General features: G+C 43.7%; 1 protein-coding gene and 3 long non-coding RNA genes across 13 annotated transcripts; all 4 read right to left on the reverse strand.

Moving 5' to 3' along the window:
* Positions 1–4,923: 4,923 nt before the first annotated feature.
* LOC4328729 (uncharacterized) lies at positions 4,924–8,294 on the reverse strand. 5 transcript variants are annotated; one of them, XR_010739254.1, is made up of 6 exons: positions 7,631–8,294; positions 6,595–6,655; positions 5,864–5,978; positions 5,655–5,791; positions 5,216–5,292; positions 4,924–5,143 (listed from the first exon to the last, which is right to left on the reverse strand). It is a non-coding gene; the product is annotated as an uncharacterized lncRNA (long non-coding RNA). The 5 variants fall into 5 exon arrangements; XR_010739253.1 differs by having other exon boundaries at positions 4,924–5,153; XR_010739256.1 differs by having other exon boundaries at positions 5,216–5,295.
* Positions 8,295–9,661: 1,367 nt separating this feature from the next.
* LOC107280047 (uncharacterized) lies at positions 9,662–13,378 on the reverse strand. Of its 6 annotated transcripts, XR_010739258.1 has the most exons (8): positions 12,440–13,378; positions 12,025–12,276; positions 11,831–11,947; positions 11,646–11,741; positions 10,984–11,021; positions 10,720–10,787; positions 10,575–10,612; positions 9,662–10,139 (listed from the first exon to the last, which is right to left on the reverse strand). It is a non-coding gene; the product is annotated as an uncharacterized lncRNA (long non-coding RNA). The 6 variants fall into 6 exon arrangements; XR_010739260.1 differs by lacking the exon at positions 10,575–10,612 and having other exon boundaries at positions 9,799–10,139; XR_010739262.1 differs by lacking the exon at positions 11,646–11,741 and having other exon boundaries at positions 9,999–10,139.
* Positions 13,379–14,593: 1,215 nt separating this feature from the next.
* Positions 14,594–15,110, reverse strand: LOC136355134 (uncharacterized). The gene is made up of 3 exons (XR_010739264.1): positions 14,967–15,110; positions 14,803–14,868; positions 14,594–14,724 (listed from the first exon to the last, which is right to left on the reverse strand). It is a non-coding gene; the product is annotated as an uncharacterized lncRNA (long non-coding RNA).
* Positions 15,111–17,992: 2,882 nt separating this feature from the next.
* LOC107277254 (pathogenesis-related thaumatin-like protein 3.5) lies at positions 17,993–19,055 on the reverse strand. The gene is given in 4 exon segments (XM_026023026.2): positions 17,993–18,537; positions 18,540–18,663; positions 18,666–18,790; positions 18,867–19,055. Coding segments are annotated over 4 exon segments (477 nt in total). The 5' UTR covers positions 18,907–19,055; the 3' UTR covers positions 17,993–18,349.
* Positions 19,056–21,749: the final 2,694 nt, after the last annotated feature.

Consider the following 21,749-nt stretch of genomic DNA (forward strand, 5'->3'; position numbering starts at 1 on the left):
AGGGCACAGCCACAGGCGGCCGTCGATGCCCTCCCCACCGCATGAGCCACGCGAGTACGTGACGTAGCAGGCAGCCGTTTTCTGCCAAAACAAACCATCAACAGTGTCAAGAGGGGGATGGGAAATCGAGAGTGATGAATAAAGGTGGTATTCTTCTCTCCGGAAGATAATTTTATGCAAAACGAGATGACGTTAACATATGATTAATTAAGATTTAATTATTACACACTTAAAAAATATATTAATATGATATTTTAAAACAACTTTCATATAGAAATTTTTTTTTTTCACGAAACGCACCGTTTAGCAGTTTTAAAAGCGTATCATGAAAATCTTTATCTTCATTCAACCCTTGTTGGAGAAATGAACGGGACCAAAGTCAAGCCGTCCCCCGTTTGCCCATCCAAATTCCAACAAACCAAATAAAATAGATTAAATTTCAGAAAACTGCAACTTTAGTGATAAAACTATCAGTTTGCTGCAACATTGGCGATATGTTTCAGTTTGCTGCAACAATAGCGTGGGAAATTATCACAAAACTGTAGCAAACTAAAACATGCCGCTAATGTTGCAACAAATTGATATTTTTGTCACCAAAGTTGCAGTTTCCTGAAATTTACTCAATAAAATAAAATCTAAGGAATAGGTATATTGTGTCTTCCTCATTTATTTCTCCTGATTCAATCGCCTCGCTGTCGATTTTTAGGATCGTCAATATAAGTTATAAGATGCGTAAGATTAAAGCGAGATGGTGTTGGTTCAGGCCCTCGAGAGAGGTAATACCCTAGTTTAGTTGTTTGTTTATTGGATCTATGTTGGGTGCACGACCAACAATGAAGTAGCTGATCGCACGTATGAATGAAAGAGTGTCCAACCCTCTAGGGTTTATGCCGGCGCCCTTTATATACTGCTAGGGTAGCCAACGGCATGCATGGTACGATATCCCTTATAATCTGGGTACCTACCATCTATTTGTATAGGATATGATAGACTTTCTTATCTCTAATCCCGTTCTATACATTGAAGATAACCGCACGGGCGTGGGCCACTCGGCCCACTCTATGTGACACAGCCCAAAGGCCTCCTGTAGGGCACCTGGATACCGTGCATCCAACACTCTCTCAATCCTAAAACCGGATATAACGTCTCCCCTATCTTCAAAAACTGCTGCAGATCGACTACTTTAGAGGTTTGGGAAACGGTTTCTACTGATGTGACAGGTTGATTGTGGTTGTCTTGCTAAGTTAGCATGAAAGATCTACATGTCAACAAGTCCTCACCCTCTCTAACCCTCTCTCTCTCCCCCTCTCCCATTCCCTCTTCCTCCTTTCCTACCTTTCAGCAGCATTAGAGGCCAGGAGGGCGGTGGCGAGCCGGAGACAAGAAAGCTGGTCCACCAGGGCAGCCGGGGAAGCCCGACGGGAGGAGGTAGTCGTCGCGCTCGCAAAGTCAATCAGGGACGACAAGTGGAGGTGGCGGCGGCTAGCTGACGCACAAAACAACCAATGACGCCGCTTGTGGCCTTCACAAACAGAAACAACACGTCTTTGGCAGACCAAGACCGTGTTTAGTTCCAAAGTTTTTCTTCAAATTTCCAACTTTTTCATCACATTAAAACTTTCCTACACACACAAACTTTCAACTTTTCCATCAAATCGTTCCAATTTCAACCAAACTTCCAATTTTTGTGTGAACTAAACACAGCCCAAGCCTGTCGTCATGAAGGTGATTGCGCATCCACCGTCCACGTTGTCAGGGCACCTTCCACTGAAGCCGATGACGTCTTGCATCTAGATATGGTGCCTGTTGGTATTTCTTAGGATCACAGATAAATCCGTAAGCGCACAGATACTGCTGTAGCATTTCACCTATGAGTATTTTCAAAGGTATCGTATTATATTCCATCGGGAAGGCGATAGTATGAAGATATGCTTATATCTCTTTAATCAATCTATAATTAATTTACCATAGTCTAGATAGGGGTTAGGATAATGATTGAAAAGGTAGTGGACTCTAAAAGAATGTCCAGTAGGAAATGGCACAAGGAAACTAAGATACAATTGTACTTCTATACTAATCATACCTAATATACACTTAACATATATATGCTTACAACATAGAATTTAGTTTCAAGCACCCAGGTACTATCGAGAGACCACTCCCTGCTGATCTATTAGTGTGGTTATGGTATTTACGCACTTTTACGTCATATCCGAACGTGGAGGAATACGGAGGACGGACATGGCTGTCATCACCTACTGCCTACCTCACTTTTGTGGGACCGCATCCAACGATATTTATCTAGCCTAAACACCACGTTTAAGCTAGTAAACAATATCACTAACTCCCCTAGGACTCTCACCCATCGAATGAAGAGCAACCTATAAAGGTCATTGGATCGTTACCGTAGCATGGATCAACTAGCCTAGGATAAAGCAGATAAATGAAGTATCTACTACTCGTAGAGAATATACTCAATAAAGAATTATATAAACTATAAGCATAAATAAAGAAAGAAGATGATTCTATTAATTCAACTATAGTCTTACACAAAGAAAAGAGTACTAGAGACATATTGTTAACAACGAAATTTGGCATCAGATTCGAAGAAGATGGAAGATCGAAGCGGATTTGGTGTTGAATCTAACTGAACTTGGAGTCAGACTGCGCATCGGTTAGATACTGTATCGGCTGAAAACAGAGTATGAAGTTGATCAAGGTTGATGAAGCCGATGGCCGATACAGCCGATATGACATGACTTGGGCTCGGTATGGGTCTAGATTGGGATAACCGTCATTGCCAAATAGAGAAGGAGCTCGATTAAGACAATGTATCTTCTCCCTCCATCCCAAATTATAGGGCACCCACTTTTTAAGAAAAATCAAACTCGATAACTTTTGACTAATAATCATACTAACTATATATCTGCTAAGTATTATGAATGTTGTATCACTAGATTCGTATTTTAAAGTACTTTTATGTGATGCTAATTTCATATTTGTATGAAACATAATATGGAATAAATTAATGGTCAAAGTATGACATTGAAGACCGTGTAGAAAAAATATAGGCTTTATAATTTGGGATGGAGGGAGTATTAATTAGGATATTGAGTCGGTTTATTAGAGATTTGTTAAGAGACCGTCGTGTATGGTCTTGTTTGTATCTTAACTTTAGAAAGGTTTAAGTCATGTCCATAATGGACTAAGTTTGTACTCGAGGTATAAATATGAACCCCATAGAGTTGTAATACGAGAGCCAATCCAACACAACTTCGACGCATCATCACCCTTTTACTTTTCGCGATTTCCGGCGAGTTCTTCGCAAGAGGTAACCCGTCTCGATGGCCCTCACTATCGAGGCTAACATGTCGCTTTAGGCGCGTTAGGCTCGATATCGCGAGTCATTGCTATCATATGTATTAGTTAATCTATTCTTAGCTTCTCAATTCAACACTATCGCCTGCTACTCGCTTTAGGGTTTATGTGTTTGGGTTAAATTGTCTTGCTAGATTAGATTAGCTAAGGCATCTACCATCTTGAAAAGTGTCTAATTGCTTGATTGTCTAAACTGCATGTTTCTTTACATACTTTGAGATGCGTCATCCCTAGTCCTGCTTAGAACCATGCAAACTAGCATGTAATTAGGCATAATAAGGATAGCATCGGGATTTCAACTGATCTTATCTAATATACATGTTTTACTCCATGTTTCATGTATATTCGCCACTTATATAGATAGATCGTTTATATAAGCATATCAAGCTTTAGTTAGTATCAGCTAAACTCTTGTACCTTCATGCCTGATTTTCTGTTTGATATGTTTATATGGATCAATCTGCTTATACAGGTTTGTACTAGAGTATTAGCTAGTATGTTATCTTTCTTGCTCTAAATAATATTGTCTTAAACCAATCTATTAAACTCCATAGACAGTATTACGGCCGATTGGGTGTGTTTAGGGTTTATTATTCTTTGATATATCCAGTCCATAGACGATTTGGTCTAACTCCATCGGCTAAGACCATCAACGATACGCTATCGGCCTATTGGTCGACTAATTCTGCTTTTATTCTTTCTTGCCGATTGCAGGATCAAATCAGCTAGCACGCCCTTGACATACTCGAGGCTAGCCTTGGACCTGCACTGGAGTTAAGCAGATCTCCCAGGCCGCCGTGTTTTCACATCGATACATACGCAGAGCTCCGAGGAGACTATAGGACTAAAGCTCCTAAGTTTTATTCCTACTAGAAATTATAGAGAATACAAAGTGGAAGATAGAATTGCTCCTCTATTTATAGTCTTAGTAATGACGGTTGTATGGCGGTTAGGAGCCACTAACGTGCATAACCGTCATTGGGAAGCGCTGAGGAGTCGCCACGTGGAAGGGGAGAGCCGAGCGTGCCAACTTGGGTTCGGCCGAACCCATCCAACCGCCATTATCCGCTGATTTTGGCAAGTGGATGACAGGTGGGCCCCTATGACGGTTCCCTGGTGTTTGGTCCTATTTGAGTCGGTTTCAGCTGACTTGTGGGCCCCTCAATCCGTGTGCTCGCACGTGATTCGTCGGATGTGTGATTCTTTGCATACCGGCTTTATTTCTCCTTCACTTAGTATATAATTCGTGCATCCACATTAGTTTCCCTTTCCTAATACAACTATATTATTTATTATTGGTATGCGTGTAAGAAATGCAAATTTTTCCTTTATTAATTCTGTTAGTTGGCGGTCAAAATTGGTACTTAACGACCATCAACATGCTCACCCGCGATGTGGAGAGGAGGCACGCCATCGTCAAAGAGAGTTGAGGAAGAAGATAAGTGAGGACTCGCTGGGTCCTACATGAAACATGACTCAACCACAGTCAACCTGCCATGTCAGCAGAAAACTACTTTTGAAGGCACCGAAGAAGACGATTTGCACTGGTTTTTAAAGATGGGTAGACGTTATACCCCGTTTTGGAGTTGAGAGATACTATTCAATCAAAAGCAAGAGTTAATGGAGGCTAAATAGGCTTTCCTTGCATAGTTGGATGCCTATTAGATGTAGGCATGTTCATACATGGGTTCATTTACGTCTTTCATCTTGAAGTTGAAGGATACTAGGATCTGGGGCGCGCGCCCTTGGCGGCTTGGCGCACCACCTGCATACAGCTGGTGTAAAAGGTGACTGATGTTTGCAGTAGGTGATGAAAGCATATGCTATGTTTGGATACCTTAACCCATAGTGTTCACTGTTGTCATTGGATCATCCTGTTGAATCTGTGTTGCGTTCAGATTGCTTTGTTTTTTCCTGCTAATGGCAAGGTTAATCAATATTTTTTTGCAAATATTCTCAGAAACTCTCAAGGGTGGTATGCAAGAGATGTATAGGGCAAGAAAGCAACAGTAATACTTCCTATGTTTATAAAAAGCACGGTTGATTGGGCATAGGCTCAATGAAAATTGCGGATAAGTACGATAAGGATGTTGTTAGGCAGTGGTCTATAGTAATAGCTAGACATAGCCACCTGCATTTTTTTTCTAGTTCATTATATGCGAACTTTGTACACGTAGCATTTGAAGTACAGAAGAATCTTTTGAGGAAAATCCATTTTGGTGATCTTTCAAAAATCATACAAGGCACTCTTGTAGGCATACATAAATTTCTCTCACCATATAGTAGTCTCAAACTATGAAGCATAAATATGGCTTTGTCATCTTGAATACGATCAACCATTCATTGTGGACAAGAAATGGTTGACATCGACGAATAAATATTACCCAAATCAATAAGTTCTACAAACATCTTCCTGTGAAAGAAAGCATGATAGGATTATGTAAATAAGCCAAATATATTTCAGAGTGTGATGAAGAGGATATACCTGATAAATATATATTTTAGAGAGTGCGATGGAGAAAGATATAGTTGACGGTGTATCCTCTGTTAGATTAAGATAACTCTTGACATAATATGGCACTACTCCATGTTCACCATTTCTGTACAACACCAAATTAGTGTACTATCTAAAGACCGTGTCAAAACATTGACAATACTAAACTCCAAGAGCCTATCAAAACATCAGGATGGGCATACTGGAATTGAATTGAACCCTAGCATAAAGGCAGTGATAACTTTAGATGCAACCAAAAAAAAGAGGGGGGGGGGGGGTAGGGAAACTATGTATTTTTTATTATAAAATTCTTATGTAGAGCTGCAAAAGCATACAACATATAAAAGAGTAGTGTGAAAGTGCACTTTAAAATGGTCTGCTTAATATGTTTATAAGGCAACAAATGAAATGACCTTGTTCATCACATGATATTTCAAATCTACACAAGAACATTAACATAAGATATGCTTGCTTAGCTTTTTCTTGTGGTTGATAACTCTATTTGAATAAATATTATTAAAAAAATATGCATATCCATTCAATTGTATAACAAACATGTGAGGGTGAAATAGTGAGATAGGTAAACATCTCACTTCAGAGGGTCTGCAAGCAGCTGTTGCTTATTAGTCACAAAACTACAATCCTGATTTGTCATAATAATTGAGAGTGTGTGAGAATGAAAAACAGAACAAGAAAACTGAATTGAGCAGCACCCTTGTTACCTGCTAGTAAAAATGTGCTCCCTAACTCCAGATATAGAGGGGCTTCTTTCATATAATTATCCTACAAAATTAAAGGGCACACAAGTATATATGAGTTCAAGTGGATGCAGAAGTGCTTATCACAGCCTCTTTGGAGAAAATGGCAGTGTAAAGTATGATTCTACATATTGTTTCATGTATTGTGTAAACAAACACGTTTACATGCTTGTTCTGTGACAAGGAAAAAATTGTTTGTCAAATCATTCATAAGAATGGAATTTAAGAGTAAATAAATAAATATGGCAAGTTATTGACTCGGTGAAATCAATTTCTATTAGAACAGAAACAATAATAACTAATTTCGCATTTGAAATCAGCTACCACCAATTTCCTGGAAGATGGATAAGAGCATCCCTTCCCTGGGAGGTATACCCAACAGCAAGCAGCATGAGTAGACTCTGAACTCTGATCTAATTTGCTCTTAAAATAAAACCCCAATATTCATACAAATTTTGAGAGGCTAGTACATGAATTTTAAGTGAATAGCTTGGTTCCTACTCAAGAAAATCAGCAACTTTAGCAATTCATGATAAAGTTCAATAGGAGATTTGAGGGATTCAGGGTTTCACTTAAAATTTCCCAGTGAAGTGCATGTCGACCTTCAAGTTTAGTAATTATAAAGCAAGTAAACTGAAATGATACCAACTTAGAGCAGGGGATACAAAGAATGAAATTGCTATGCCAAGGTCTTAAAGTGCCAAATTTTGACACCAACATAAAATTCACACAAATTAAATTAATTGTTTAGTAGAGCTGTTCAAAAGTGATATTAATCTATCAGTAGAGAAAAATTTGAATATAAACCATAGAGAGCAAAGAAAAATCAAGCATTTTAGTTTTTTACTTCATAGAATCTTCTGGCACACAAGTCAATGGCATGCCATCTGATATACTATCACATCTCTTGGACCTTGAGCATTTTCAATGTGCAGATGGACTGAGGGTCTGTTTGGTTGCCTGCATCAGGCTTGGCCCGCACCTATGCATACAAATTTACCTTGTTGGTTGCTTGCATGGACCTCCCAGCCAGGCCCAGCGCGTGCAAAAAGCGGTCGCCAGCCAGGCTCCGGAGGAACGCCCGATTCGGGCAAACTTCGCTACTCAGCCAGGCTGAGCGCGTGCTCCGTGTTGCACCCGCGCGTGCAAACTGCTGCATCCGATAGCTGGGGTCACCGCTCCACACCCAGGTCGTCGCCCATTTGCATCCCTCGTCTTGCTCGCTCTCCTTCTTCCTCGAGTCCAAGCGATTCTGGCAGTTCTAACCCCGATGATCTCACAGCCACACGAAGTGAGGGCATCCAGCAGCTTTGCCGCCGGTAGATCTGACCACCTCAAACCGAACGACGAGAAGGGATGTGGGGAAAAGGCTCGGTGGTGAGAGATCAGCTCGAAAGGGAGGATGAACTGACCAGATCTAGACCACCAAAACTTCTTTCTCGCGAGCCGCCAAACAACTAGATCCGGCCACAGTTGGTGTTGAGCGGCAGGGGCTAGGGGAAGCGCTGGTCAACGGAGGAGGGCCAGCAACCTCCATGGCGGACGACGGACGGCGCACGGCGGAGAGACGAACAGAAGCGAAGCGAAGGAGCAGGAGTCTTTTACCCATATGCCATTAAGAAAGTTGGAGGTTACGCGTGTGCCACAAAAAAAAGTTTTGAGTCACCTGTATGCCATGACACAAAATTTCATTTATCCGTGTGCCATTCCATCCACCTTCTGTTACAGAATGAGCTATGACATGTGGGACCCACGTATGAAAATGACTAAATTGCCCCTGAAGCATTTTCATCTCTACTCCTCCCCTCCCGTGCGCCTCCACTCGAACCCTAGCCTAGCCGCCGCCGCCGCCGGTCGTCGTCGTCGCCGGCGCGCCGCCGCTGCCGCCGCCGCCTCGCCTCGCCTCGCCGGCATGCCGCCGCCGCCACCGCCGCCTCACCTCGTCTCGCGTCGCCTCGCCAGATCTAGCGGCGCGCCCAGGCCGGCGTGCCCAGGCCGGCGCGGCAAGCCGCCTCGCCTCGCCCCCGGTGCGGCACGCCGCTGCCGGTCGTCGCCGTCGCCGGCACGCCGCCGCCGCCAGCGTGGCTGAAATAGAGCAAGGGCAAAATAGACCTTTCAAACCTCTGTTAGTCTCCGTTAGTGCTGATTCCATCCAAAGTGGCTCACAGGTAAACGAAAGTTTGTGTCATGGCATACAGATGACTCAAAACTTTTCTGTGGCACACACGTAACCTCCAACTTTCTTAATGGGTAAAAGACTCAAGGAGCAGGAGTTGGCGAAACGTATGGGATTCTTTTCTCCTTGTTTTCTTTTTATTTTTCCTCTTCTTCCGTGGTTTGTCTAGGTGTATTAAAGGCTGATTAAACAATGCTGGTACCGTGATTGATTCACTGTGTTTTTTCTTTTCTTTTTTCGACCTTTCTTCAGCCGGTAATTAGTCAGTAATATAGAAAGATTCACTGTATGCGACACTAGTTGAATCGATGAATTGTTTTACCAACTAGTTAAGTGTCCGTGCGTTGCAACGGGGATAAAAATATTTTAAAGCTAACAAAGTTCACCGGTTTGCTAAACTACATTTTAGTAAAAATACTTATGATTTCAAATTTGACCATTTGAGCGAACAAATACATTTGTCTCCTTCTATTCATAAATTCTGTTAGGTGAAAACAAGATCTTACATATTGATAGATGCAACGAAGTGATTATAACATGAAACTCAATTTATTGGCCACACGCCAAATATATTGTCGATTCTATGTATATTCATGTTGACTTCCTACAGGATATTTTGACATGTAATTCTTATTCAGAACTGCTCACTACACTGATTCATGTGAGAAGGTATTTTGACACTATTAGTATTATTGTTACTAAGGACAATTTATGAGAAAACAAAGCTCAAAGTTTATAAACTCATGCAGCAAATCGATACTAACCCGCTCAGGGCTTAAGCACTTTTATTGTTGCATCTTACATTCTTACTACGTATGCCCAATGGTATATAGTGGTTAATACAGCAAGAATAGGTTAATTGCAATTTGGAATTGTTCATTGAGATTGTTGAACATACAAATCAACAGTAATCCTGATGCTAATCTTCTTTCAAACTTCAGAAACTAACTACCAAGGCATGTTAAAGAAAAACTTAAGTCTAGGTTGACCCATTTCGACAACAAAACCAATTCCTTTATATTTCAAATAGGCAGTGCCAACACTTCACATATAGCTGAACAAGCAGATTTAGCAATGGGTTTTTATGTCCTTTCCTCCTATCCAACCCATTGGCATCAAGCCAGAATCTCTCCTGAGTAGTGTTGAGGAACTGTATATTTTCCATCAAGTTGGATTTGAAGTGTATCTCAGATGTCCATCCAAATCAAGACCCTTGCAACATCCTCTTTTGCCTTCAATTCAACAATAATTCTATGATGACACAGCAGCTTCCAAAGCAGCTCCTTTTTAGCTGCTCTCCCCCTCTCAAGATATGCCAGGGAACACTCGAGAGCTGAAACAACAAGTATTCTCTCAAACTAAAGAAGTTATGTAATTGCTGGCCAAGTTTTTTCACTGGCTAAATCTAAGTGTGCTTCAGCTAGTTATGCTAGCACATTGGTAAGTTACCCCTAAAACAACACATCTCATATTAGAAAATGGCCTATTTATTCTTGACAAGTATATTGGTCATTTGGCGTAGATAACATATAAATTTGAATTAGGAAGCAACCATGGCACAAAGTCCAGAGAGTTTATATAGCAGATATAGCACAATTATTGGATTTGAAATAGTAGCAAATAGAAAAGTTGTTTGGTAGGTGACAGTTTTTTAGAGTACAAGCAGCAATATATAACAAATAGACATGAACAGAGAGCGAATATAATATAATTTCGGCCTTTTTAGCATAGAAATATACATGACTAATTATTGTTTGATTGTACTAACCTAATTGTCCATGTCCAGGACAATAACTCCATATGTACCTAGAGTTAACAGACTGGTAATCAACACATTATGTTTCTATAACAGTGGATCACAGTTGATCTCTACATGAAAAATCATGCAAGTAAATAATGTTCTGAAAACATACCTTCAAATCCTTTATCAATATTCTCCAAAAAAAAAAAGGTCTAACTACAGTCACAAGCAGCAACGGTTCTTTGAATTTCAGTGAGGCAAGGAATCCAATATCCAATAAGTAAGATTGCCATTCCATTGTAGCATTATAAAGGAAACAGTACCCAATGAGAGTTTTTCAGATTCAGAGATATAATCAAGAAAACAGGTTGCTTTCTCAAAATTAAGACAATGTGTATTGTCCAATGAAATAAGCCTAGGCAATTTGCTTTCTCACCTTGGCAGATCGATATCCGCCTAAAACACATAAAAGATCTGTAATACGCAAGAAGTAATGATTGTTAAGAATAATTAGAAATCTCAAATCTCACCAAACTAATAATTAGGAAAGAATAATCATCCCTAACAATCCACATTGAGCTATGTTGCCAACATGGTTGAAGAGCACCGATTTTATTTTATTTTATTTTGGAATGAAGGTCAGACTTTGTTAAAAAAAAATGAAGGTCAGACGTCCCAGGTTTTGATTAAAAGCTTCCAAAATTTTAAGTTCTACAAAGAAGACGACATTTTGTTGATCACATTTGCAGGTATTTCTGGACATCATATGCTCTATTTTCTAATTTGTTAGGAAAAAAAGGTTTCATCTTTAGACCTCTGGCAGTATGATAACTTTGATATGGACTTGTATTTGCTTTGGCACTGAACTGAGTATTTCTTTGTTTCCCAAACAGATATATGTGTTACCTAAAAGAATTAATTGCTTAGTTCACTCCTTTAGCTCATGTTTGACTTGTTCATGCAGAAATAGCTCATAGTTTCCATACATGTCAGGACCATCTATTTCTGCCTGAACAAGTAAAACGTGAGCTAAATGACCGATTTAAACAATTAACATGTCCACTTCCATTGGTAAATAAGAAAGGAGATTGGGCTCACTTCATTCTAGGATCTCCTTTGCTGTAACGGAGAGTAGACGGGTGCCTTTGGATTCTCAAAGGATACTTTGTTTGAGACAACAATCAGTTTTGGATGCTAAAAGTGTGAAAAATTGTCAGGAAAAGCCACTTTCAAAAATTGTGAAAAATGTGAGATAATATACTGAAATCCTACAGCAGAAATACCTCCTAAAAAGAGTGCAAATATGAACTATTCTCTCTTGTTCAGTAATTGCAGCATCAAGGAGCCCTTGCCCCTTGCCACTTCTTTTATAGGCATCATTTGAAACTTGCAACCTGGAACTGCATATAACTTTCCAAAACTCAATACATGGTGCATCATCCATAGATTGACATGGAAATTAAAGGAGAGCACCAACCTTCACAGGTGTTGTACACAGACAGGGTGGGAGGTCTCCATAATATTCAGGCTGGCATATTTCAGAGCTAGAAATGTTCAGGTACTACCATCTACTTGTTCCATACGTAGTCCTAGCTAGTATGCAATTATAGGTGAGATGTATCATGTATGTAAATTAGCACAAGCTTGCAGCTGACCAAAATCCTAAAGCTAATCGTCATCGAGGGTTTCAGATGGAAGAACTCAACCACCACCCAATCAGTACTGGACCCTGAAACATAAATAGCCACAACAAAAAGGTAATTCATAAAATTTCACTGATCTTAATCTTACAGAAGGTGATCGAGACTACGATATATAATCATGCCTTGGAGATAGCTAATAATTAAGCAGCTTTCATGGTATGACGTATGTAAACAAATGAGCAAATTAACCTTCAAGCCAAGAAACATTAGTGAACACCAACGCTAGCTGAATCAACAACAGCAACCCTCTCGATGGCAATCCTCAACAGCACATGCTCACTGTCGTCGCAGCTGACGACGACGATGTATGCAAGAACCACCCACCGGACGGCCGCCATGATCAAGAACCTCATTAATTTGCTACAATTCACCCTGCAAAACCAAAAGCTACCAAAGAAGAAAAAGTTGTGGAGTTGCGGTGCGATTGCGAAAAGGTGGAGTTGACGGCGAGGACACCTGGGGCGGAGAGGACATCTGGGCGGCAGATCGTGGCACAGCAAACTGGAGGTGGCGGCGGTTCGGTTCCTACCTCTTTCGACTGGATTGGAGGAGAGACCTTCGTGGATCAGATAAATTAGGGCTGAGGGGGAGAGATAAAGGTGCTGACTGCTGAGGGGTAGGGAGGCGTGAAGCTCAGCGGACGGAATGGGGCGCGTGCGGCAGATGAAGCGTGGAGGATGGATGCGGCTGCGCGGTGCGAGCGGGCATTGGAGAGGCGAGCAATGGGGAGAAGAGGAAGGAGAGCGTGTAGGAGGCGGTGCGCGGGCGGAGAAGGGCGGCGTGCGATGGAGCTTGAGCGAGGGTAGCGAGGTGATGGATGCGCGATGCGTGCGGTGCGGGGATCCGGCGCGATGCGACTCCGGATCGGTGGTGGCGCGGTCGTGGGTGTTTCGGCGGCGCGCGCGGTGTTGTCGGAGGAGACCGGCGAGGCGGGGACCAAGCGACTCCGTATTGGTGGCGAACCGGAGATTGGAGGCGCGGCGGTGTTGCCGGCGGTGGAGGCGCGGCGAAGAGGAGGGAGGTGCGGCGAAGAGGAGGACTGCGCGGCGATGGGGGCGCCGGCTGTGGAGGCGCGGCGGAGGAAGAGGTGGGAGGCGTCGGCGGAAGGAAAGCAAGCGCGAGCGGTTCGGGGAAGGAAAGTGAATCGCGGGGGGAGAAAAGCCAGAAAAGCGGATCGCGAAGTTATATCTCAGGGCCGTCCGATCTCCCGATCCAACGGTTATAGAACACGTGTCTTTCAGAGTTGGAGTCACCGCCACCACTATAGAATTTTAAAGTAATAATAGGGATAGAAAGATTGATATAGAAAAAGAAAAGTTCAGTTGACTAAACTCTGAAGTAGTAGAATTATTCCATGTCTTCTAAGCGGTAATCTCACCATAAAGAAAAAGATATCATCATACCTATGATTCATACCACCAACCAAACAAAATCTCTTCCGAACCGTATCTCTCATGCAATCAACCAAACAGTATCTCATTCTAGCCAGGTTAGATTGATGCAGACAACAAAACAGCTGCACGTGTATCCTCTTAGCCAGGACCAACTCAGCCTGGATGAGAGAGATGGGCTAGGCTAGGTAGATACAAGCAACCAAACAGACCCTAAATGTGTTCAATGTCCAGAACTATTGCATGCGTTTAATAATTCTAACATTGGTAAATTAAAAATAAACCAAAATATTATTGGGAGGGTAAAAGAACTATTCATTATAATCACATACTCTTTCTGTAGATTAATTTCTCTTTTTCCATTTAGTAAACTCCTATTGAAATACTGAGTACACAATTCTCAAAATGAAATCTAGAAATTTAGTATACAATAAACTTATGTTTGAAAACCTTCACAAATTAGTAAATGCCCCAAAATTTTGCCATGAAAACAACTTACACTGGCCAATGGTTGTCTTTGATTTATTGGTTGACATTGATGTACCCCTTCAGGACCCCATTCTCCTCCATCGTCTATGACAACAGCTCCAGGTTACCAACTAATAATATAGGAAATATTATAGATCAGCCTAGTCTTTCAAGTTGACAATAGATAGAAAAGTATGTGTTTATGTGGCATCAAAATTGTCAGCGGTGAAAAGTAAACAATTACAGGATAAGGTAAAGATAATTACCTATCTTAGGGCCTCATCTTTTCGCTTATGCTTATACTTATCAGCCAAATTTTAAATTTTCAACTAAATTTTGTAGTTGATTTTTAGGTTTTTTTCATCAAAGTTTATTTTTCAGCCTTTGTTTTTAGATCGCTAAGAACACGTATATAAAAGTTTTATTCACAAATTACTTTTCGTTTGCAAATATGCCGTTTGGCTTATTCCATGAATAAACGAAACGATGGGATCCTTAGAACTGGAAATTGGTAGCTCCTACTGAGTTTAAAACTGACAGATATTATAGAAATCAGATAGGCTTTTTATCTGATGTTCTAGAGATCATTAGTTTCCTGGTTCTCCCAATGCCTTCCTACAGGAGGAAAAAAAAATTCATGCAACTCTAGATAGTAATAAAAACAAAATGAAGGTACATGATGATTATGCATACCAGATTCCTTGTTCTTCTGTAGATGTCCAGAGCTTTGATAACCACAAGTTTTGTCATGTGAAAGAACTAATACAACAGTTCAAAAATAGAACTTGATCAGGGTAAAATCCAATGGATCTATCTACGATTCAACAGAAGAAGAAACCGGTAAATGATAGAAATACCATTTCCACATGGGACCGGCCACCGACAGCTTTGGCAGCGGGAGCGTAGGCCGCTGCTTGATGAGGGCAAAGACGATGAAGTCCTCCCGGAGCAGAGCGTCACGCTCCACCGCCAAGCTTTGCTCCTGATCCATCACCAACTATCTCTCTCTGAATGTGGGCTTTGCTACAACTGCAAGGGAGGGACGTACGGGGAGTCACAAGAACAGGATTAGAACAACACGAACATAGAAAGATATGTAAAAAGTGAGAAAAAAAAAGAGGGGTGATTGAGATTTCAGACTAATTATGTGCCTCTTGGTTCATGCTGATGATAAAATCCTGAAGCCGTCGCCGGCAGAACGCTAGATTATTCACCCTCATCTCCTGCGCTCCCTCCCTAGCAAGATAACAACAATTAACACCTACAGTAGCACTTACTGAAAAGAGAACTACACAATGTCACAACAACATCTCCTCGCTCTCGTCTCATCCTCTCCCTCCTCCGTCGCTGCTGGTCCACCCTTCGCCCTTCGCCACCTCTGCCGCAGAGAGGTGCCCTATCTCCCCTTGTGAGAGAGAAAGATTGATATATGGAGGAAGAGAAATTTCAGTATTTACCATCAAATTCGATGATCTTTAAGAAATAGCCACCCAATACGCTAGCCTTTCAAAATCTACCACTAGGGACGCGGTATTCTTCATTCTGTGCCACTCCGTCCGCCCGTCCGCGTCGTCCGTCCACGCGACCGTCTCCGAACTAGGTGGCCGTCGTCGCCCAGGATCGGCCGTCGTCACCCCGCGTCCCGCCGTCACCGTCGTCCCCATCCCCAAGCTCGTTCGGCATCCGATCGCCGTTGTCGTCGCCCCCGAGCTCGCGTCCGGTCGTCGTCGCGTCGCCCCTTAGTTCATGTTCCGCCGCCGAACCACCATGCCCGCCAACTAGCCACGCGCATAAGCTGTCCCAGTCGGAGGTGCTCGTGTCACTGCCGTCCTCCCTGCCACCCTCCGCGGCCGACGGCGAGTCGGCAACAGAACCAAGCGCTGCTCCGTCCCCTGTCGAAGGTGCACCGTCCATGACCGCCCACGTCGGCGGGAGTGAGCTCGAGGATGAAGGTCAAGTCTGGGGACAACGGCCGACGAGTTCGGAGACGACGAAGGTGGTGACCAAGCTCGAAGACGGCTTCACGCTGACGGACGACGCAGACGGGCGGACGGAGTGGCGCATAATGAAGAATTTCGCATCCCCGGTGGTAGATTTTGAAAGGCTAACGTATTGGGTGGCTATTCCTTAAAGGTCATCATATTGGATGGTAAATACTGAAATTTCTCGTGGAGGAATAGGAGTGAAAGGAGAGGAAGGGCACCTCTCTATATTTGCCTGAACCGAGCATATGGCACAGCCAACCGCCACTCGCCATGGTCATTGAGGTAGGGAAGACGGTGGAGGCGATGTTAGGGAAGGAGCTAACGGCGGCCGCCGATCATGTTGCCGCTGAGTTCGTCGGCAGATCAGCGCCACTGTTGCCGTTGATGTCGCCGTCCGCTTCGAGCTGCCATGGAGCTCGTCGACCAGAGCTGTGACCGCCAAAATCCACGTCGCCATCGATCAGATCCGCACTCACCGGCTAGGGGTGTGGTGTGGGGAAGGAGGGGCGGTGGTCGCCGTCAGCGTCGGAAGCGGTGGGCTCGATGCCTCGATGCGGTCGACGATGCTGAGAAGGATTACAAATACACTTATTCTATAGAGAAGCACGATGAACCATCGCTATCGTACCTGCGGGCCAACCGTGGATGGACTATCGTACCTTTGGGCCGGTCCGGCACGATCCAAATCGTATTAGGCCATGTCTGGGCCGTATGTGCAGCCCGTGGGCTGGCACGGCACGGCCCGGTGTGTAAGTTTGGCCGTGCCGGCCTGACTAACCTCGGAGCAGACACGGCGGGGCCTGGGCCATGCTGTGCTGGTTGGTGGAGCACAGCAAGATTCTCCATCTGCGTGCGACCGTTACAAGGCAAATCCGCGCAAACCATGGATTTGCAGTCGCGTTCAGAGAAGGTGATAGATTCCCGGTGAGAAGAAGCACAAAGGAAACAGGAGAAAGGGTACGGGTGTACGACAGAGTGCCGCGGACCCCTGATCGATACTGATACCTCACTGGCGTCACCGCCGACGGTAAAGGGATGCTTCGAGGAAACTGCGCGCCTTGATTTTTGATGCCAGTCGTAAGCGTCGTTTAATTGCGCTTTATAGACTCCCTACTAGCGGCTCCATTATTTCGCTTATTTTTGTGTAATAAACCAAACAACATATTTACAAACGAAAAATAATTTATCAATAAAACTTTTATATGCGTGTCTTAGTAATTTAAAAACAAAGGGCTAGAAAATAAACTTTGATGGAAAAAAATCTTAAAATCAATTTTAAATTTAAGATGTACAATTTAAATTTTAGCCGATAAACGTAACGATAAGAAAAAAAGGCGAGCCCTAAATCCTAATCCTAAAACTTCTCCTTTCGTTCAGGTACATCGTCAACCCACGCGCAGCAGCGCAGGAAGCTTCACAGAAAGAAGCAATGGTCAAATGTTCGGTCAAATGGTACAGGCCGTGTTTAGATTCAAATTTTATTCTTAGAATTTTTAACTTTTCCATCACATCAAATGTTTAGATACATACATAGAGATTAAATGTAGACAAAAAAACCAATTACATAGTTTATATGTAAATCACGAAACGAATATTTTGAGCCTAATTACATCATGATTTGACAATATGATGTTACAGTAAACATTTGTTAATGATGCATTAATTAGGCTTAATAAATTTGTCTCGCAGTTTACAGACATAATCTATAATATATTTTGTTATTAGTCTACATTCAATACTTTAAATGTGTGTTCGTATATTTAAAAAAATTTGGCACACGAACTAAACACAGCCACAGTATGCCCGTCAACCTGTTCGGTCAAATGGCACAGTCTTCTGTGCAATTTACTTGTGGGCTTGCAGGCTTGCAGCCACAACTGGTAATGGCATTGTCTATGTGGGTCAAAAGTTCTGGCGCGTTGATGATATTGGTGGGCCTTAGCAAGCAAAGGCGATAGGAAAAAGTACACCGAAGGTCCCTCAACTAGTCATCGAGTTACACAATCGTCCCCCAACCGCAAAACCAGATATCTAGCGTCCCTCAACTATCAAAACCGGCCACAATAGGTCATTCGGTGGTTTTGACTTCGGTTTTATCTTACGTGGCGGCTGAGTCAGTGTGGGACCCACGTGGGCCCCACATGTCAGGCTGCCACATCAGCCTCCTCTCTTCCTCTCTTTTCCCCTCTTCTCTCCCTTCCTCATCTCTCTCTCTCTCTCCCTTCTCTGACTCAGCCAGCGGGAGGAGGAGGGCGTCAGCGGCCAGCGAGGGGCGACGCGGCGGCGGGGGGAGGAGCGGCTCGCGGGCTCCCCCGTCGGCCCCCGCCCACGAGGCTCATGTCGTAGAAGCCCTTCCCGTCGGCACCGCCCAGCGTGAACGCGGCGAGGGTGATGGGCGGCGCGCCGCCGAGGGAGCAACTCACGGCGCCGCCGAAGTCCCCGTGGCACAGGCGAGGGACGCGGTGCCGGAGGGTGCACAGTCCGTGCGCGCCCACAAGCGGCCGGACCAACCATCCGGGGCTGGGAACGAGACGTTGGCGCCGGGCGACAGCTCGAAGCCGCCCCCCCCCCGACGACCACCGCGGTGTTTCCGGACAAGGTGGTCGGCCAGACGGTGTAGGTGCAGTTGTTGTGCAGCGTGAAGACCGTCGTGCCGGCTGCCTCAGCGCCGAACTGCAGCTGCGACCATGGGAACCCTGCATTGAGACACACCATTGTTGAAGATGTGCTAACAGCCTAAAGTTAACCGGCCTGAAAGTTTCTCGGACTTACCAACAAGGAGTAGAAGGGCTGGAGATCGTCCGAATTCCATTGATCAAAATGGTTTAGCTCGAATGAGAAAAAGGTGAATATATTTTTTTGGAATTGAGGAGAGAAATGGCAGTTGAACAATGCACGTACTCAAAGCGTGCGAGCTGCAGCTAAGATAATAGAAGAGGAAATGCACAAATGGTGTAGTAGCAGCAGCAGTAATTTGCCTGGTGATTATCTTGTTTATATGGACGTTGGTGATATCCTCAGTAATTTGCCGTGTCGTCGCCGCCTCCTCCTCTGCCGCGTGGGCCTCGCGGGCGGCGGCCGGCGGGGGAGCCCGCGCGCTGCTCCTCACCGCCCGCGCGCCGCCCCTCCCCGCCGCCCACCCGTAGCTTCTCCCCCACCGCCGCCGCGTCGCCCATCGCCGCCATCACCGCTGCCGCGTCGCCCCTCGCCGGCCGCCGACGCGTTGCCCCTCGCCGACGCCCTCCTCCTCCCGCCGGCTGAGTCAGAGAAGGGAGAGAGAGAGATAAAGAAGGGAGATAAGAGGGGAAAAGAGATTGGAGGAGGGTGATGTGGCAGCAGGACATGTGGGGCCCACGTGGGTCCCACGCTGACTCAGCCGCCACATAAGACAAAACCGAGATCAAAACCACCTAAAGATCTATTGTGACCGGTTTTGATAGTTGAGGAACGCTGGATACATAGTTTGACGGTTGGGGGATGATTTTGTAACTCGATGACAAGTTGAGGGACCTTCGGTGCACTTTTTCCAAGGCGATAATAACATGCAATGAATGGAATTGTTGTCATACTCCATCATAACAACTTTGCGCCCTCAATTTAGTGTAGTTAAATCCAAATTGTATACGGGAGCATGGTGTCTAATGGTGGGACAGAAAGACAGCAGCTGCACGGTGAATGCATTTACGTCTTAGATTTTTTTTCACTTCATCCAGAGTAAAATTTTGATTTTCAATACTCATGGTTAAATCTGGTAATAAAAGTTTTACTCAGGTTAAATCTCAAATGTCTATTCTTTTTAATTTTACGATAGCTTTTAGGCCTTTAAACCTGCGGCGTTAATTGCGATGTTAGTCATCAATTATAAGGGCAGGTACAACGCACTGTCCCTTGCCGTAGACATGCAGAAAAAAATTGCAAACACCCCCCCGCGACCATCGTTCGATGCAAAGCCGGCGTCTGGTTCAGCTACGGCTGTGGCTCGTGGTCCTAGGCGCGGGGACATGCGACGTGAGGTGAAGAAGTCTTTTTTCGTTGGAAAATTAATTACCCTGTAGACAGCAGCTGTCCACACTGTTGTACAAAATGTCTTTTCAGCTGTCTGTTTGTGCCAAAAAGACAGCAGCTGTCTGCATTGCTGTACTTGCCCTAAGTGTCCTTGAATAAGGGAGTACAAAACTTCGTGAAAGATGGAAAAAATTAACCACATGGACGTAAATTGTTGATAGGTCTTAATGCAAAGTTTGACGTGGACTCGATCAAGAAGTGAAAGCACAAGTGGTGAGACTGACACGTGGGCCCCATCATTTTTTAAATTTGTATTTGAAACTGACATGTGGCCCCACGGAGTTTATTATTTTTTCGAGTCGAATTGCCACGTTAGACAAAGACCGAGTCAAATTCGTCACGTATGCGCTACGTCAGCTAAAACCACCATCTAAACCGCCGAGGGACCTTATCTGCACCGGTTTTGATAGTTGGAGACCCGTTATATCTGGTTTTGAGGTTAAAGGACGAAAATCGGATTCGTTGATAAGTTAAGGGACCTCATATGAACTTATTCCTTTTATTCTCCACTCAATCACAGTTAGGCCCATCCCCCCATGGCCTTCGCTTTGCGTTGTTTTCTTAGTGCTAGCTCTGCACTGTACGCTGTCTGTCCTCTTGAGCAATATCTCATTTTCTTCTTTTTCTTGAAAGACCCAACTTTCTTGGCTTCTGTATTAAGGGCTGGTTGGGTTTGAGGCCTAAATCAAGCTTACCAATATTTGGCAATTTCAATAGTGTTTAGTGTCTACTTGGTTTGAAGCCAAATTTTGGTATGCCTAAGAAAATAGGCCATTTCAATAGTGAACTTAGGTTATTTTAGCTTCAATCCAAACACAACTTTGCCTTACCAAAATTAGTCATGACAAAACTTGCCAAAATTTGGCATTGGCAAAATTTGGTAAGGCCTATTTAGGCCACGAACCAAACCAAACCTAACTAGGGGGAGAATTATACGTACAAACTTCCTAAGAAGCATAGGAAACAGAGGTCCCCATCGTTTGGCTTATTTTCTAATAAGCCAAAACGGCTTATTAGAAAATAAAAATGAATTTATAGGTAAAACTTTTATAAATGTGTTCTTAGTGACTTAAAAACCAATGTTGAAAAAGAAACTACGTTGAAAATATCTCAAAATCAATCTCAAAATTAAGTTTAAAAATTCAAAATTTGGCTTTTTCTTTGGCTGATTAGGCCATCCGATGAGAGCCAGAAACAGAGGTAGGAGAATGCTCTCTGAAACCTCTCGCATCACAAACACTAGGCTAACCAGAGGTTAGACTCGCTAATCCTTTCAACCCGCCAACCCTTATTATATTGGGTTAATTGGAATCATGCCATTACATATTTACCTATTTTGAAAAATGTCATCACAATTCACCTAATAGGAAATATGCCATTACAATTCTCCCTCTATCTGAGACATGCCATTTTCTACGCCCTGGAGACCGTTGGGCCCACGTGCAGACCATTGTAATTTCGTATTGCCCAAACTGCTCCTGTCTCCAACTCGCTGACATGTGGGCCCTGTCTTCCATCTCTTCTCTCCCACATCCGAGTCTTCAAGATGGGTAGATGCTCGCCTCACAAGCCTTTAATCGCAGGCCAGTC

This window comes from Oryza sativa, chromosome 2 (assembly GCF_034140825.1).
Source record: "Oryza sativa Japonica Group chromosome 2, ASM3414082v1".
NCBI lineage: Eukaryota > Viridiplantae > Streptophyta > Magnoliopsida > Poales > Poaceae > Oryza > Oryza sativa.